The following is a 15649-nucleotide window of genomic DNA, read 5'->3' on the forward strand; positions in this document are numbered from 1 at the left end:
TTGTAAGTACCTGTGGATGAAATAGTGAAGCCTGTGGTAGAAATATATGCGAGTGATGTACATAACAAGCTCGTTACATTCAAATGATTGGGAGCGAGCCGGACCTTTCAATATCCCTTTTTTTGGTCTTTATTCATGCCATGTCCTTTTTCTGTAGCAGCCTGCATCTTTCTTGACTGAAACTCAATTTTTTTATTGATTAAAAAGGTGACACACAACAACATATTGTATAAGGAGCCTCAGAACGTGAGAGGCTTGCGCAGTTCACATCACAAGGAGTCCTTATGCTAACATCGCCCCAAGGTGAGTAGCCACCCCTGCGATGGTCGGGGGGTTCGGATTTGGAAGCATTGCGCAGTGTACGGCTGCCTTAACAGGTTGCAGAATCTCAAATCAAGACTGCCGTTTTCTAGATTGACAATTCTATGTGTAGGTTTGGCGTACCTGGGCCAGATGCAAATCATACTGCTGCATATTTACAAGATGGTTTCGGATCAAAAGCTCCACCGCCTCAACATTGTACTTGTACTCATCCCGGCATTCAATTAGACACCTGTCAATCAAAAACACACAAACAAACAAGTGCTTTTCTAACTGTGTTGGCGAAACTGCAGCAGCCACAAATTCTGTTTACATCATCGCCATAGTAGCAACAGAGCACCGTCGTAACAAGGATGAATTGATTCTGACCTGGTGATCTGTTTGTTGCACCACTGTGGTCCGTATGCACGCCCATCCTGGAGGGCCTTAAGAACCAGCAGGTGGCACTCCCGATACCGGAGAAGCAAGTCATTATCAGCCCCGCTAGTGGCATCCAGAAGACCTTCCACAGCCTGCAAAAGGAGAGGAAAATTTCCACCTATTGCATGTAGGCCTAGAACATAACCTCTGCGATAAACTGCAGCCTTATATCCTAACCTTCTGTAGCAATCCAAGAGCTGCAATACCATCCCTGGAGTTTCTTGCTAAGGCCACAGCCTCTAGCAGGCTGCGCAGGGCTTGCGTCAGAGGATTCATGGAGAGCGCCTGAGGGATGGCGTGAAGATGCTGCTCCAAGTCTGCCATGCACTTGTCATAGATTTGTGCAACATCATCTGTGGCCCACGCTTGTTGCTGTTGACAAATAAGGTCATTGCAAGAAAATATCACACTGCTTTGTGAGGAGCAATTTGTGGAAATTTACTTGACACATTTGTGACAAAAGTAGTAAGTCACCTTCATTGGTTGAGCAAGGAAACCCGTTGGTTGAGAGAGATCATTACTGGGTAAGAAACCAGGAACATTCCTCGCAAACTCTTCATACACAGCTAGCTGCTTGGGGTCCACTCCTCCCACCTGAAAAACAAAGAAAGAATGTGTACGGCGAGTTAGGTGGGCAAATATACTAAACTGATATCAAATTGAAGTAACCTGTTAAACACTTACCTTTAATCTTATCTGTTCAGGCATACGTTCAGCCTGGTAAGTCAAAACAACTGGATCACAGTAACGGCGTCCTTCTTGGCGTGCATGCTTTCTCAACTCAAATTCCTACACGAAAAGTGAAACACAAGTTGATAGAAATATAGAGTGGGTCAAAATCAGGCATACTTCTTAAATAAACTTTTAAAAAGGAACCCCGATTGTAATGACAAGTTTGCTATATATTATTTATTTGGTTGTTACTAACATAACTATGAGATACATTTTTCAAAAATCATTTCCAGTTTAATACATTTTGTAGAAACTTTATTTGGACGTATGCCGCCATTGTTATTTACGTCGCAACACATTCAGTGCGTAGTGACGTATGTGATGTGAAACGCGTATAAAGAAAGCAAGGAAAGCCTTCGTAGAGTTCCTAAAGGGACGATCAAAACTCTTGAATGAGTCTGGTGAATGACGAGAGCACAGCATGGGGGAGGGTGACTCTCCCGATCGCATGTCGTTTCTTTAGGAATGCTACGAGGCTTACCTTGCTTTCTTTATACGCATTTAATAATAATAATAATAATAATAATAATAATATTCACATTACTCGGCAGAGAGCCAGCCATCATTCTACGTCACTACGCACTGAATGCGTTGCGACATAAATAACAATGGCGGCATATGTCTAAAAGTTCAAATCTAATAAAAAGTTATGAAAATAATTATATATATAAATATATTTATCAGAGTCCTGATCGCGAGACAACGGCCGATTCCGATCAAGTCAGCAACCACGTGACCGGGCCCGATTTTCGATCAGGTGATCGGATCGGGGCATCCCTAGTATTCAATCAATATTGAAAAACCGCCTGTTTTGGTTAAAGCCATTGCTAATGCATAGATGTTTGAATGTAACCTTTCCAAGCACTCACCGTGGCAAGTCTCTTGTCCATTTCAGGGCCAGCCTTCTCCACCGCTGTCTTCTGAATAAAACAACATGCTAGTTCACAGTTCTCCTGCGCAACCCTGGCTGCAGCCTCCTCCATCATTTCCCTCTGCTGGGGAGTCGGCGCCTGACAAAAAAGGGGTCAAAAAACATGAATGATTTGTCAAAGAAGGTAAGAGGGTTGTAAAGAAGCAGCATAACTGAGCTTACCCTCAGCGCAGCCGCAAAACTGTTTTTGAGATTAGCAGCAATGCTGACGAGCAGGGGCTCCCGGCAGGTGATCATGGCCATGCCGGCAGTCAGGTTCCTCATCATGTGGTGGGCCGCCACACGCATACGAGACTCCTCCGAATCCAGTGCGAAGTCCTTGCGGATGATTTGCTCGCATGTCGTCATGGCGATTTTGATAGAGCGGTCAACCACGGGGTGCACGAGCTCCTGGACGGCACGCTCTACTGATTGCCTCACACACTGCTTCAACTGAGGATGGGCTTGTAGAAGAGGGATCTTAAGAGAGAGATGATGGTGAGAGGATGGATGGTGAAGAAAATGTGTAGCAACAATAACCATAAATATTGGGTGGGGGGGATCCTAGAATGTGAATCAGCAGGCGCCAAACCACAAGTATGTGGGTATCCGCTGCATTTTAATATTCAGAGTTACTTGTCAATCACACTGTAGATGTGAACTTAATGAAATTCAACCAATACTCACATTGGCATTTATATTGATATGTGGTGCCAGGCCTGCCAAGGCATACACATTGATGTCGTGATAACTGAACTGTGGGGTGGGGGGGCCTGTGGTTGTGCAAGGGGTGATGGTAGCAGCTGGAGTGGAGGGTGGTGCCGAAAATGGAACAAAGTCTCCTGTTGGTCACAAAAAAAAAAAAGTCAACATAAGAACAAAGCATAGGCAAACAGAAAATGTGTGTTAAATCAATGTGTTAAATGTAGACTTACCTGATGTAGAAACTGGAAGCATTTCATCTGGCGGTTTTGCTTCTTTCTTTGGTGCCGAAAGCTGCTCCTCGAGACTCTTAAGCTTGTCCTTATCCTTCAACAGGTTCCCTGGCTTCAGGTCATTGATGTCCAGAGACAAGTTCTTACAAAGAACTTCAATCTCAAATTTCAGGTTAAGCTGAAATGGAACGCAAACGTTATCCTTTTTGCAGCATTCTCAGAAAATATAAATGAATGTTAAAGAAACAGTGTGTAGAATTTAGTGCCATCTAGTGATGAACTGATAGAATGCAACAATTTTGAAGCATGTGCAAGCCAACCACCAATTACTACCAATTATTATTTGGAGGGTGGAAGCTAGCAAGAGTGGCAACAAAAGTAGCTAACAAAACTAGCATGAACAAATTGTGAGACAAGCTGCTGGAGCCCGAATCACGGGATTCAACAACGGCCATATGCACATTCCAGCTGTGGAAGGTAAGCGGCGGTCGACCCATTGGGTCCGACACGATCTGCAACTATCACTAGAGGCTAACTACGGTCGCAAAGTTCTTCTTTGGGTGTTTGTAGCAGAAAGATGGCAGTGAAACATGTCAGCCTTCTGTAAGGCGCGGCGTGACCAATGTAATATTAACGATTACTAGACCTACGATAACAAAAAAAAAAAAAAAAAAAAAAATGTACGTTGGCGTGATTTTTTTTTTTTTTTTTGCATATTATTGAAATTAATAGTGTTTTGAAAAATCAATGAATTATTACATGGCGCCAAATAATACACACTGTCCCTTTAAGACATTTTTATTTAATTAAAAAAATATATTTTATTTTTGAGGTTTCTAAAACAAGTAAAATTACCTTGAGGTCATGTTCCTGATGTAGCTCTGCGAGAACATTCATGATGGCCATGGTCCAAGGGTTCTGGGGCCTGAAAACCTACAAAAGTCAAAACGAACCATTAAGTGGCAGGTTTGAGTCGTGACGATCGTTCTCAATCCATGTTGCTTACCATGCTTCGCAGGCTGGACTCCAAAACCTTGGCCACAAAGGGAACCACATAAAGTAGCTCCTGTTGGCCTTTCACATAGGCTTCCAGTAACAGCGACTTAATTTCCAGGTCCTGTAAAAATGGGGTGGCAGAGAACATTCAGCCATTTCAATTTATGGGGAAAATAATTAAGTTATCTGAAAGTCCAACTGAGATACTAAGGGACCAAACAAACATCTTACTGTATGGAGAATAGGCTTGTTTTTGGCCAGTGTAATCATGCCCAGCCAGTGACCCAGGTTCTTCAGCAATGAGCGATCAGAGAAATTGGCAGCAGCCTTGTCAGATGTCAATAAAACCTAAACGGAGAACAAGAGGCAGCTTTTATAGTAGACAACAAACAGAATTTGCAGTAGTTCTTATAAATATCCAACCTTGATGTTCCTGTAAGTCTCTATAAGGACCATTTTGACAAACTCGGGATTCTTGAGTGTGTCCAGAAAGTTGGAGTAGAGACTGTGGAAATTGGGCTCAATGCTGACACGCTTCATCACCAGATATTGAGACACCCAAGGCATAAACTCTTCTTTCACTGTCTCCTTCAACTCCTCTACCTGATTAAAACGGAAGATTAAAAACAGCTTCTCTTATTATGATCAATGACAATTGATATTTGTATCCCTTATTTACCTTTTGTGTCATGTTTGACTGAGAAAGGTTATTGAAGATGAAAGCAATCTTCTCCTGGACATTCTCTGGAGGTTCTACAATCCTTTCTGTTTGGTCAGTGGCCACCAGTAGAGTGTCTATATTTGTAGTGTTTATGGAGGGCTGCATGGAGGAATACAAATTGCAGTTTAGCTTACCTTACCAACAAGTACGATACACCAAAAATGTGTGAAAATGTACATGCAGAATGACAGTGAACCCCCACTATATTGCGGTTCATCGTTCGCATCCCTCCTATAAAGTGAATGTCAAAACTAACATTGAGGTTTTTACAGTATATGGGCAAGTTTTAGGCTACGATCACACTGCAGGTCTTAATGCTCAATTCCGATTTCATTGCGAAATCAGATTTTTTTGAGTAAGTGTTCACATTACCTATTAATTGTGACCTCAGTCTGTCTGCTGTGTGGACGTAATGCGTCCCCAAAGTGACCCGCATGCGCAGAAGAAGATACGTCACTCAACGCTGTGTTTGCGGAAGTAAATATGTATGGTCCAGTATGTCCGGGCCACGGACTTTTATAAGTCAGTTGTTGGGGCTCATATTTTTACCATCTCATGTCTACAGAGAAGTGATGCAGGAGGAGGTAAAAATAATATTTTGTGAAAATGAGGCGAGCCTGTTTGAGCGCCTTATCTCACAGCGACCTCTCCTTTTTTCCCCTCCCCAACGATGACGTCACGTCATTGCAGGCGTGTAATAAATGAGCCGTCTGCGTGGCTAAATTACTAATATCACCACCATAAATGTCATCTTTCTACTTCATATTTCAAGTGGAATTAAATTTAAGTCAAATATAAAGCCACAACTCATGCTCAAAACACCTTTGCCAATTTACGTACGTCTCCCGGCTGTGTCAAGCATAAATCAAGCTTAATGCCCCCGCGGAGTGCATATTGGACTTTTTATAACGACGGGGTCAGATATATGAGACCTGGCCGTTCAGAATGCGGTCGCATTGCAAAAATTCTGATACGTATCATAATCTAGGACCACATATGAAAGTGACCCAGGTCGGATATGAAAAAAAAATCGGAATTGAGCCGTTCAGACTAAAAAAAGTCAGATACAGGTTGCATTTGGGGAAAGAAAAAAAAATCAGATCTGGGTCGCATTTGCCTGCAGTGTGAACGTAGCCTTAAAGTCACGCGCCAATAAGTCACAACTTGCTGGGTAGCACTGAGGTCTAGCGGAAGAGATTTAGAGTAAATTAACAAGTATAACTGAATGTTCCCTTCTGTGTAATACAGTACCACATTTTCCGGTTAAAATTCGCTGTTTCCACAAACCAGATGCGTATGAGTATGGTTGTATGTTGTGTTTGTATGTGTAGCCTATGGAGGTTTATAATTACTGTAACATCCATGCTAATTTCCGTTATGTTTACAGCATTGTTAGTATTATGCTAGAGGACTTAGACCAAACTGTAAGGTTTTGTTTATAGATTTTGGTGTTTAAATATGTTTAATTCACAAGTTTTCTGTTAGTTTTAAATGTTTAATTAGTTAAATGTGTTTAAAGCATGTGGGATGGTTAAAATTACACACACTTTTTTTTTTATATGGTCACAACAAACAGATTTAAACTTATTGAGGTTGAGTCTGGAATGTGTCCCCAGTGATAATGTGGGTTTCACTGTTGATGTTTAGTCAAACTCACAGGCACATCCTTTTTGAAGCTGCTGGGTGTTGGCCTTGTGATGGTAGTGGTCTTAGCGGCCGTGGTAGTAGTCGTAGTGGTCGTGACAAGGGCGCTCGTCTGTCCTGGTTGCGGTGCTTTTGGGACACCGGGTTGCTGTGATTGGGCTTGAACCTGTGCCAGCGCCAGACTGCCTGGGGTGGTGATGGAGCCTTGCATCTTCACCGGGGGGTCCCGTGACTGTTGGCCATACTCAATATACTGCACACACAGGATATTGGAAGATGCAGAGCGTAGGATTTAATCTATCTTTCAATAGCCTCTCCTCGCAGACAATACTAGGGGCATCTAGTAGGGCTGAACGAAATGCGGAAAAGATTGAAATGTGATTTTTATCAGACAGATAATGGGATTTTGATCCAACGCTTTGAGGATCATGCGACAGCATTGTTTGAAATTGTGATTTAAATTTTATTTTAATTTTTTTACAAATCGTTCAGCCCTACCATCTAGACTTCAAAAACATTATGCGCAAAATTAAGGAAACCTGGTTACCTCTTGTAAATGGTGGGGGAACTGCAAAAAATGAGCAATTGATGCAAGATGTTGACAATACTGGGGGTAATCCTTCAATCTAAATGCACAAGAGATTTACCAATTTTAGCCATACAGGGTTATATACATACACAACATGATATCTGTTGAAATAACTAACATGTTTAAATACCTGTTTTTGAACCGGTCTAGGGCAGCGATTCCAAAGTAATACATTTTGGATCCATATGGTTTTCTTAAGGCTTCAAGCACATATCTGAGGGCAAGGCCGAGGGCCATGTAGGTGACAAGACCCTTTTCAATGATGCCACCAAACAGGCAGGCTGTGATGTGCAGCTCTTTGTCCGGGTATTGGGGGAAGAAGCGGTATTCCTCAAACAAGTTCCGAAGCATACAATTGAACACTTCCCGCTCCCTTTTGATGGTAGAATCTTTGAATCGCTGTAGCATCTCTAGAACCTGGAGGTGGACAATTTTGCTCTGTGATTTACATCCATGGTAAACATTGGGGTTACCATCCAGGAAAGTTACACCATAACAGGCAGCACTAAATCCATTCAATGTATGACTCAAATCACAACAAATATATTTGACTACTTACTTCATCCACAGACATAGTCGGGTGAGGCGGATGGTTGTAGATGCGCTGGAAGTAACTGTTGGCTTCATCATCTATCTCCTTGCTAAAGTGCTGGTTTGCCTCGGGCCAAACCTGAGAAAGGTCAGCTGGTAGGAGAAGAATTTTGCAGATTTAAGATTTACAGGAAGGCAATAATTTAAAATAAGCAAAGCATGAGCCACATATTTTTTTTCTTGTGTGGAAAGTCACATGTATACAAGTGCATCTCAATGACGTGTGGTTCTAGTACACCTAGTGGTACGTAGGCTCCTTCTAGTATACTGTACGACAAAGAATCGCCGAACTAAATGTTCAAACAGTTCATAACAGAGTGGCCTGAACTTTATTTAATCCAATACAGTGCATTTGTTCCAGTCACACGTCAAATCGGTCATCAAGTCTGCCTTCTTCCATATCAAAAACATCTGACTCTGGTATTCACTCTCTGACCCCGATGCTGGAAATATTATCCATGCCTTCAATTCTATCCCACCCGCAACAGTAGCTGGGTTTACTTGGAGTCATGTATTCCAATTAGAATGAATCCGAATGGCCAAAACGGAACAAAAATGGCTCCACCTCAATCGAAATGAAAAGACTGAATCCAAATGGAATTTCATTCGGAATTACAGGGGTGGTATATTCCTTTTGTCAATCAGAACGAGCGTCATGTATACGCTTCAATCGGAATGGCGAGGCTGCATGTGGCATGCGCATGCTCCGTCTTTACGTAAATGCATCAATGATGCCGCCGTTTCTACCCACTGAAATGGCGGCGTCTCCCCAAGAGCTTTTTTTTCTGCGAGGGGATAACTTGTTTTTAAGTACTTTAAACTTGTTTTGAATCAAGATGTTGCTAAAATAAAGGTCTTAAAACTATCACAACTACTGTGCCTACTGACGAATGAACTCCATCTTGATAAATCATGTGATTGATGTCCGTGCGTCCCGCGGCTGCCACGGGGCAGATCAGATTCAAGGAGGGGAGCATATAAAGGGCAGATCGGAATGGATCAGGCCACATGTAAACAGGTGACCAGAAATCTTCATTCGGAATGATTTCAATCGGAATGACTAAAAAGTCTCCATGTAAACCCGGCTAGTGTCCCGTTTGGGTCCTTGAAAGGAGCTATATAAATGTATTTTATTAAAAATAAATTGGAGCTCCTTTTGCACAAACTACTCTAATACAAGTAGAAATATTAACTATTCTGATTTAATGAAATGTAAAATTTGGGGGCTGTAAAGATTTTGTATTCTTTAGATTCATTTAACGTGTAAGAAATTTCAGTTTCACTTTGACTTTTTGACTTCTGATAATTTACTGAGATGCACCTGTACACTCGTGCATTCACAAGGCTTAAAAAGTAAATTGACCAAAGTGGGGCTGTCAGCTTAAGCAGACAAGGAATGGAAGACTGACCTGTATTTCCTCTACAAAATATCTTAAAGGTTAAATGGCATTTTTGAATCAGACCTGATATCTCCAAAACAGTAGACGGATTGTACTTGTACGCCATATTTGTCAAGACCACAATGTCCCACTTATATAGGTTTGCAAATGTAGTTATAATATGACAATTGCAGAGGAAATACAGTGTTGAGCAGCGCATGGCGAGGCTCTCAGTCACACCACTACCACCGCCACTTACAGGCCTTCATCTTACTCTGCTGAAAGGTAGGTGGGTTCAGGCTCGGTGTGCTCATCTTTCTGGTGCTGAATGGATCAGTGCTTACTGCTGGCATTCCAAGACTAGAACCAATGCCAGTGCCGATGCCAGTGCCAATGCCAGTGCCGATGCCCGAGCCCAAGGGACCTGAAAGAAACATGAGGATGTTTCATTTCCTAATCTGTTCTAATGATAGCATTTTTGGGTGTGCATCTAGTGGTGTTTAAATCAAGAAATTACTTCCAATGCTGATATTAAAGGAAAAGACTAATAAAAAATAAAAATAAAAAAAAGCACAGTACCAGAGTCCATACCAGGGAGCTGCGAGGACAAGCTGCCAATACCCCCAAAAGGTGTGCTTGGATTGGTACTTGAGAGTGGTGGAAATGCCTTTGCTGGCGATTGGGGGTTACTGAAAGCAGAACTAAGGGAGGTGGGGAAGCCCTGCATGCTCTGAGTGTGGGAGGTGGCCGTGCCGCCGAGGTTCAAGGAGCCCATGCCAGTAAGAGGGTCCATCTGACAAAAGCAAAAGAAAGGATTTTAACAACTTGTGCAATGTTTGTTTATTGTATCAGCTAATAGATTTTGATGATATTAACCTTTTGAAAACAGGATAAAGATGGACAAAGTTATGGATGTTTAGTAGGGGCCATCTCACAACATTTAAAAAAGATATATATATATTTTATCTCTCGCAACCTTAAACCTCTGTGCACTGGCTGCCATACGTCAAACAGATACCCTTTTTGGGGTGGGGGAAAACGGGCACAGGTTATGCAAACGAATTTTAGAAATATGATTTATTTATTTATTCAGTGACACAGAGAAAATGGGTGGTCGTAACAAGTTGTAAATCCGATGGTGAATTTACATACATCTTCAACCTGAACTCAGTATAGACCATTCCTAAGCATTTCAACTGAAGAGGCTAATTGTGAACGTATTTAAAAACACACAAAACTGTGCAATCCATCCATTTTCTTAACTGCTTGTCCTGACAAGGGTCGCGGGGGACACGCTGGAGTCTATCCCAGCTGGCTTCGGGCAGTAGGCGGGGTACACCCTGAACTGGTTGCCAGCCAATTGCAGGGCACACAGAGACGAACAACCATCCATACTGACAATCACACACTATGGACAATTTGAAGTGTTCAATTAACCTGACATGCATGTCTTTGGAATGTGGGAGGAAACCGGAGTACCCGGAGAAAACCCACGCAAGCACGGGGAGAACATGCATACTCCACCCGGCAAGGCCGAAGCCCGGACTCGATCTCACGTCCTCTGCATTGGGAGGCGGACGTGCTAACCAGTCATCGGACGTGCTAACCAGTCATCCACCGTGCCGCCTCATAAAATTTATAGAATACTGGAATTTAAAAAAACATTTATGGTATAAGCCTCCCCCACACACTAATCACACTGAAACGTACTTTAAAAACACATTGCAAACATTTTAACTAGTGTTGTTCCGATACTGGTATCGGGAGAGACCCCGCTACTGCATTAAAACAGCGGTCAGTACTACCAAGTAACATGCCGATACCATTATTTGCAACACTAATATAAGACTTTTGATGCAGCATCTTGCGTCTTTCTTGTGGATGGCATTTACTGACCTTACCTTTTGAAAACAGGATAAAGATGGACAAAGTTATAAAGTTGTTCACTGCATGCCGAGCCAAGATATCCTATTGGCCCTTGAATGCTCTGAACTAATGGCAGGGCAGCTTTTTCATGTTGAAGAAAACAACAACTAGGTATCGGTACGGTATCGGCCGATACTGTAAGACTGTCTGGGTATCGGAATTGGTATCCAAAATACTGTATTTGAACAACAACACTAATTTTAACCTAAAAATGTTTCATGTTAAACAACAATGTGCTATATTGTAGGTGATTACTGTAATCCTGAAACAAAAACTTAAACTGAAGTCAACTTATTTTAGTCAGGAATCACACAATCCTACAGTAATGCAGTAGTTAGGTCATAATTACAATAAATATTATACATTTTAGATGTACAGTGTGTGTTATTAAAGCAAGATACCTGAACAGGGGAAATGGCATCCAGGCTGCTGGTGCTTGGAGCCCGACCTTTAGGCATGACTCCAGGTGGTGGTTGCCGGGCTTTGTTCATAACATTGCTGCAGTTTGCAACCATGGTCAGGATAGTCTCAGACAGCTCTTGTGAAACACTCCTAAGGGATAGGTAAAACAACAATCAATTAGAAAATGCTGCACTAAAAATAACTATGCTAGGCAAAGTACAAACACAAACATTGAATGACAGGTGGCTCTCACCCAGCGCAAGACTGAAGACAGGCCAACATGGTGGCTAAGGTCTCTGGAGGCAACTGAGCGCTTTTGGGCTGGTCCTTGTCTGGGGCGAGGCCCCCCATAATGGATGGGCATCGCCTCTTCAGGAATGTGACACAAGCTTGGATAAAAGGTTCCTGATTCATATGAAAAACAAAATTACCTCCATACAGATTCCACTGTTTTGGCTTAAAACATTAACAGTGAGACATACCCCATGCTCTCTAATTTTGTCAGTCAGCCATTTATCAAGTTTGAGGTATTCACGGCGAGAGGCAAGTGCAGCAAGGTCAATAACAAAGGCAAATGGAGTACCATTCAGCAGCATCGAGAGAGACTAGAGGAAAAAATCATATTGGCATATGGGTAAACATAACAGAACAATCACTAACGGAACAGTCCAACAATCTCCCACTTTTGTGCTATAGGCTAGTCTGTTTCAATGTTTTTGATGTGTTTTGGCAAACCTTCAAGTCTTGGGCCACATCCAGGATGCGAGACAACTTGGCTTGGTCATACTGCTCACCTCTCATATACCACTCAGCCATTGAATGCATAATTAACTGACGGATGGAAGGAGATTGTCCCTGGAAAAGAAAAAAGCTGTCAGTTTTGTGTGCTCAGAACTCAGTTACACAACTATTGTATTAATATTAGTTTCAAAAGTTAGTGTTCCTACTCGTCGTACTAGATGAAACAAAAAGATAAGAGGCAAAAAGTATATACATATTGATTTGTGGACAGCATCTTGGTCAGGTATCAGTGATAATATTTTAGCAAGATACTTTTGATGACCAACCTGTCCATGCCAGGCATAGTGCAGGATGATAGCAGAGTTAGGGTGGTTGCCCAGAAAGATGGGCATGAGAGTAGAGATGAGCTCATGGCGCAGTGTATGCCAGGAGGTGGAGATCTGCAGCAATGCCATAACAAGCATATCCGGGCAGTGCTTGATAGGAAAGCTGAAGAGCTGTTTCACCTGCTCGTACTGGCCAACCTCTGATAGCCTAAGCAGGCTTTCCACCAAATCCAGACTCTTCCTGTAATAAGTTCAGAAGTTTCAGGCACATGTGGGGTAATGCAATATGCTTGTCTTGGTAAGAGGGTACAGTAGTAGCACATGTCTCAAAATGGACCAATTTCACACCATGTTGCAATCTCCCTGTTGTCATCTTCTGGTGGCGCTTTTAGGATGTCGATGGCCACTGTGTGGCAAGGGTAGTCAGCGAAGCAGAACACTTCAGGGCTCATTAGAGAGTGCTGAATGAATGATAACTGGGGAAAAAACAAAGTAGGAGTTTAGAGAATTGCAGGCAAACATTTAACAAATGGTGAAAATTATAACCATTAAGTATGCAACAACTTTACGATATTCTTGTGAACTTGACATACAAAACCACACACGTTAATTGACATCTTGCTGTAATGTTACCTGTCCTTCTGCGTGTTTCCATGGCCGATATATGAGATCAACAGGGAATACCTCCATGCCCAAACCCCGCTGAATGCCGTACACCACTATATGCAGGCCCTTACTGTCCCGGATTAGGAATCCTGCATGATCCAGTTCGTACGTCACCTCTTTGAAGTTCAGGTTTGGATTCTACAGGGTTGACATGTTCAAAGTGAGTAATGAGTAGAAGTGAAACAATAACACGCACGCACACACACACACAATTTCAAGTTGGTCCCCACAATGGTAGTTAAACCTGGAAAAAACACGGCGTGTATGGCCCCCACAATGTAGCAAAGACAAAGGCGCGCGCACACACACACACACACACACACACACACACACACACACACACACACACACGCACACGCACAAAGCTCTCACCACATATTTACAAAAGGTGCAAGACTGCATCAAAGTACAAACTATAAACTTGGTTTCATAAATAGTGGGCCATTGACAAGTCCCATCTTGTTGGCTCTTTTGAAATGAAAACACAAGATATGCAATAACTGCATATTTTCAGCTTGAATTTAGGTTTATTTACTGTGGCTGAATGGTACATCGTTTTATCAATACCGAGATATGATCAGTCATGATAATTTCTCAAAATGAACTGTATGAATTTTCCCCGTTTTTAACTGCATGTAAAGCCTAGGGAACCATTTCAATGTATCATGAAGGTCAGCCAATCACAAACCTCATTTCACGCTTGCAGTGAATCAACAGTTGACGCCAGCTAATGACAAACATCTAAGAGATTAACATATGCACTTCTTACACAGCAGGGCAAATAGTGTGCACTGCAGAACGTAATGCTTTAGTGATTTAGTAGCAATAATGTCATCCTCTATTATGTGGAGGTATATGGGATTAAAATTAGTGTTGTTCCGATACCGTTTGTTGGCCCCGGATACCGATTCCGATACCCAGTTTTGCAGTATCGGCCGGAGCCGATACCTAAGGTTTTTTTTTCTCAACATGAAAAAAGCTGTCCTGCCATTGGTTCAGAGCATTCAAAGGCCAATAAGATATCTTAGCTCGGCATGCAGCGAACATGTCACACATCAGTGAATGTCGTGCATGAGTAAGACAAGATGCTGCATCCAAAGTCCTAGATTAGTGTCAGAATTAATGGTATCGGCATGTTACTTGATAGTACGGTACCACTGTTTTAATGCAGTATTGGGGCCTCTGCCGATACCAGTATCGGTATAACACTAATTAAAAGAATATATATAATTATGTACCTATATTTGAACAACGGTGTAAAAGAGTGTGGACTTACCACTTCCTTAACCACATCGATGAGCACCTCAACATTCCACGTGTGCACCTGTGAGCCATCGTTCTTATCCTTCCCATCACTCCAAATGCCACTTCCAGGAGCAGAGATTGACTAAGAGAGGGTACAAAACAAGCTAGAATGTGGAGTCAACTTGCATACAAGCAACTAACTCACCTGTAGGGGGATACCATCAGTTAGGCCAGAGTGGGTACGAGCCATCATGCCCAGGACCCGAGCTACCTGGCTGGCTGTCACCTCCCTCACCCCATACTGGAGGATTATGTTTCTGCACTCATCCAAACTGAGAAGAACGAAAACAAGTGGGTCACTACTGACAACAAAGGAGTGGACACAACTTGGGCACCAATTCAAGGCTAGAGCAAAAATACCTGGCGCAGAAGCCGTAGCCTACTTCCTGCATGAATTCTGCAAGAGAACTCTCCATTATGGTCTTGGCTAACTCCCCGGAGTCAGGCAGGATCCTATCCATGAGAATGTCCCGTTTTTCAGGGTACAACAGTGGTGCGAGCACCACAGGGCAGCGCTCTTGCGGGAAATCTGAAACAAACACAGATGACACTCAATCGTACGATTCCCAAGAGTTGAGTACTTGTACAAGTATTGGTCTGGGGAAAAAAATATCCCAAAAAATCATTGATTTAAGTTTATTAGCTGATAAGTGAATTTGAGGACCTTGCCAACTTACCTCGGCAAAGTGTCTTCAAGAAGGCGTCAATCTGTTCCAGTCCGACCCCACTAGCTCCCTTCTGGCCAAACAGTAAATGGGAGAGCAGCAGGTGTAAGACCTCTATGGCGATGTCCTGAAAGCCGCCTTCTTGATTTCCGCCAAGATCTGCGTCGATGTATGACCGCAGGAGATCGGGAAGCTTCTGCTTTATGAACTGCGTAGCTGAGCAAATAAAAAATTGTTAGGACACAAATGTACACATTTTTCACTGAAGCACTCTAATCAAGCTCTATCTAGGACTGCTTACCAAATCCCCGAAGGTCTGCGTTGCAGGAGTTTAGCAGTGCAAGGCCAAATATCACCTATAATGTAAATGATTGAGAAGA

The 15649-nt window shown here is 42.5% G+C and overlaps 1 protein-coding gene across 4 annotated transcripts in view; it reads right to left on the reverse strand.

The window, feature by feature from the left end:
- cnot1 (CCR4-NOT transcription complex, subunit 1) overlaps nt 1–15649 on the reverse strand; it is a 28180-nt gene that overhangs the window by 6602 nt on the left and 5929 nt on the right. For 3 of the 4 annotated variants that reach the window (XM_086074088.1, XM_086074087.1, XM_086074090.1), the window contains exons 6-37: nt 15571–15625; nt 15282–15485; nt 14965–15133; nt 14750–14876; nt 14576–14686; nt 13267–13437; nt 12982–13109; nt 12634–12874; nt 12302–12421; nt 12049–12171; nt 11820–11971; nt 11566–11716; nt 9818–10031; nt 9513–9662; nt 7828–7952; nt 7399–7685; nt 7227–7305; nt 6693–6941; nt 4994–5134; nt 4738–4917; nt 4546–4662; nt 4325–4435; nt 4174–4251; nt 3319–3496; nt 3071–3225; nt 2567–2863; nt 2343–2483; nt 1426–1530; nt 1216–1335; nt 919–1113; nt 691–833; nt 445–553 (exon numbers count right to left, since the gene is read on the reverse strand). In XM_086074088.1, coding sequence (XP_085930214.1) covers nt 445–553; nt 691–833; nt 919–1113; nt 1216–1335; nt 1426–1530; nt 2343–2483; nt 2567–2863; nt 3071–3225; nt 3319–3496; nt 4174–4251; nt 4325–4435; nt 4546–4662; nt 4738–4917; nt 4994–5134; nt 6693–6941; nt 7227–7305; nt 7399–7685; nt 7828–7952; nt 9513–9662; nt 9818–10031; nt 11566–11716; nt 11820–11971; nt 12049–12171; nt 12302–12421; nt 12634–12874; nt 12982–13109; nt 13267–13437; nt 14576–14686; nt 14750–14876; nt 14965–15133; nt 15282–15485; nt 15571–15625 — 4926 coding nt within the window. The remainder of the gene's footprint in view (nt 1–444; nt 554–690; nt 834–918; nt 1114–1215; nt 1336–1425; nt 1531–2342; nt 2484–2566; nt 2864–3070; nt 3226–3318; nt 3497–4173; nt 4252–4324; nt 4436–4545; nt 4663–4737; nt 4918–4993; nt 5135–6692; nt 6942–7226; nt 7306–7398; nt 7686–7827; nt 7953–9512; nt 9663–9817; nt 10032–11565; nt 11717–11819; nt 11972–12048; nt 12172–12301; nt 12422–12633; nt 12875–12981; nt 13110–13266; nt 13438–14575; nt 14687–14749; nt 14877–14964; nt 15134–15281; nt 15486–15570; nt 15626–15649) is intronic. The other variant, XM_086074089.1, reaches the window with a different exon arrangement.

Source organism: Leptonotus elevatus, chromosome 4 (assembly GCF_054856555.1).
Source record: "Leptonotus elevatus isolate MCC_2025b chromosome 4, RoL_Lele_1.0, whole genome shotgun sequence".
Lineage (NCBI taxonomy): Eukaryota > Metazoa > Chordata > Actinopteri > Syngnathiformes > Syngnathidae > Leptonotus > Leptonotus elevatus.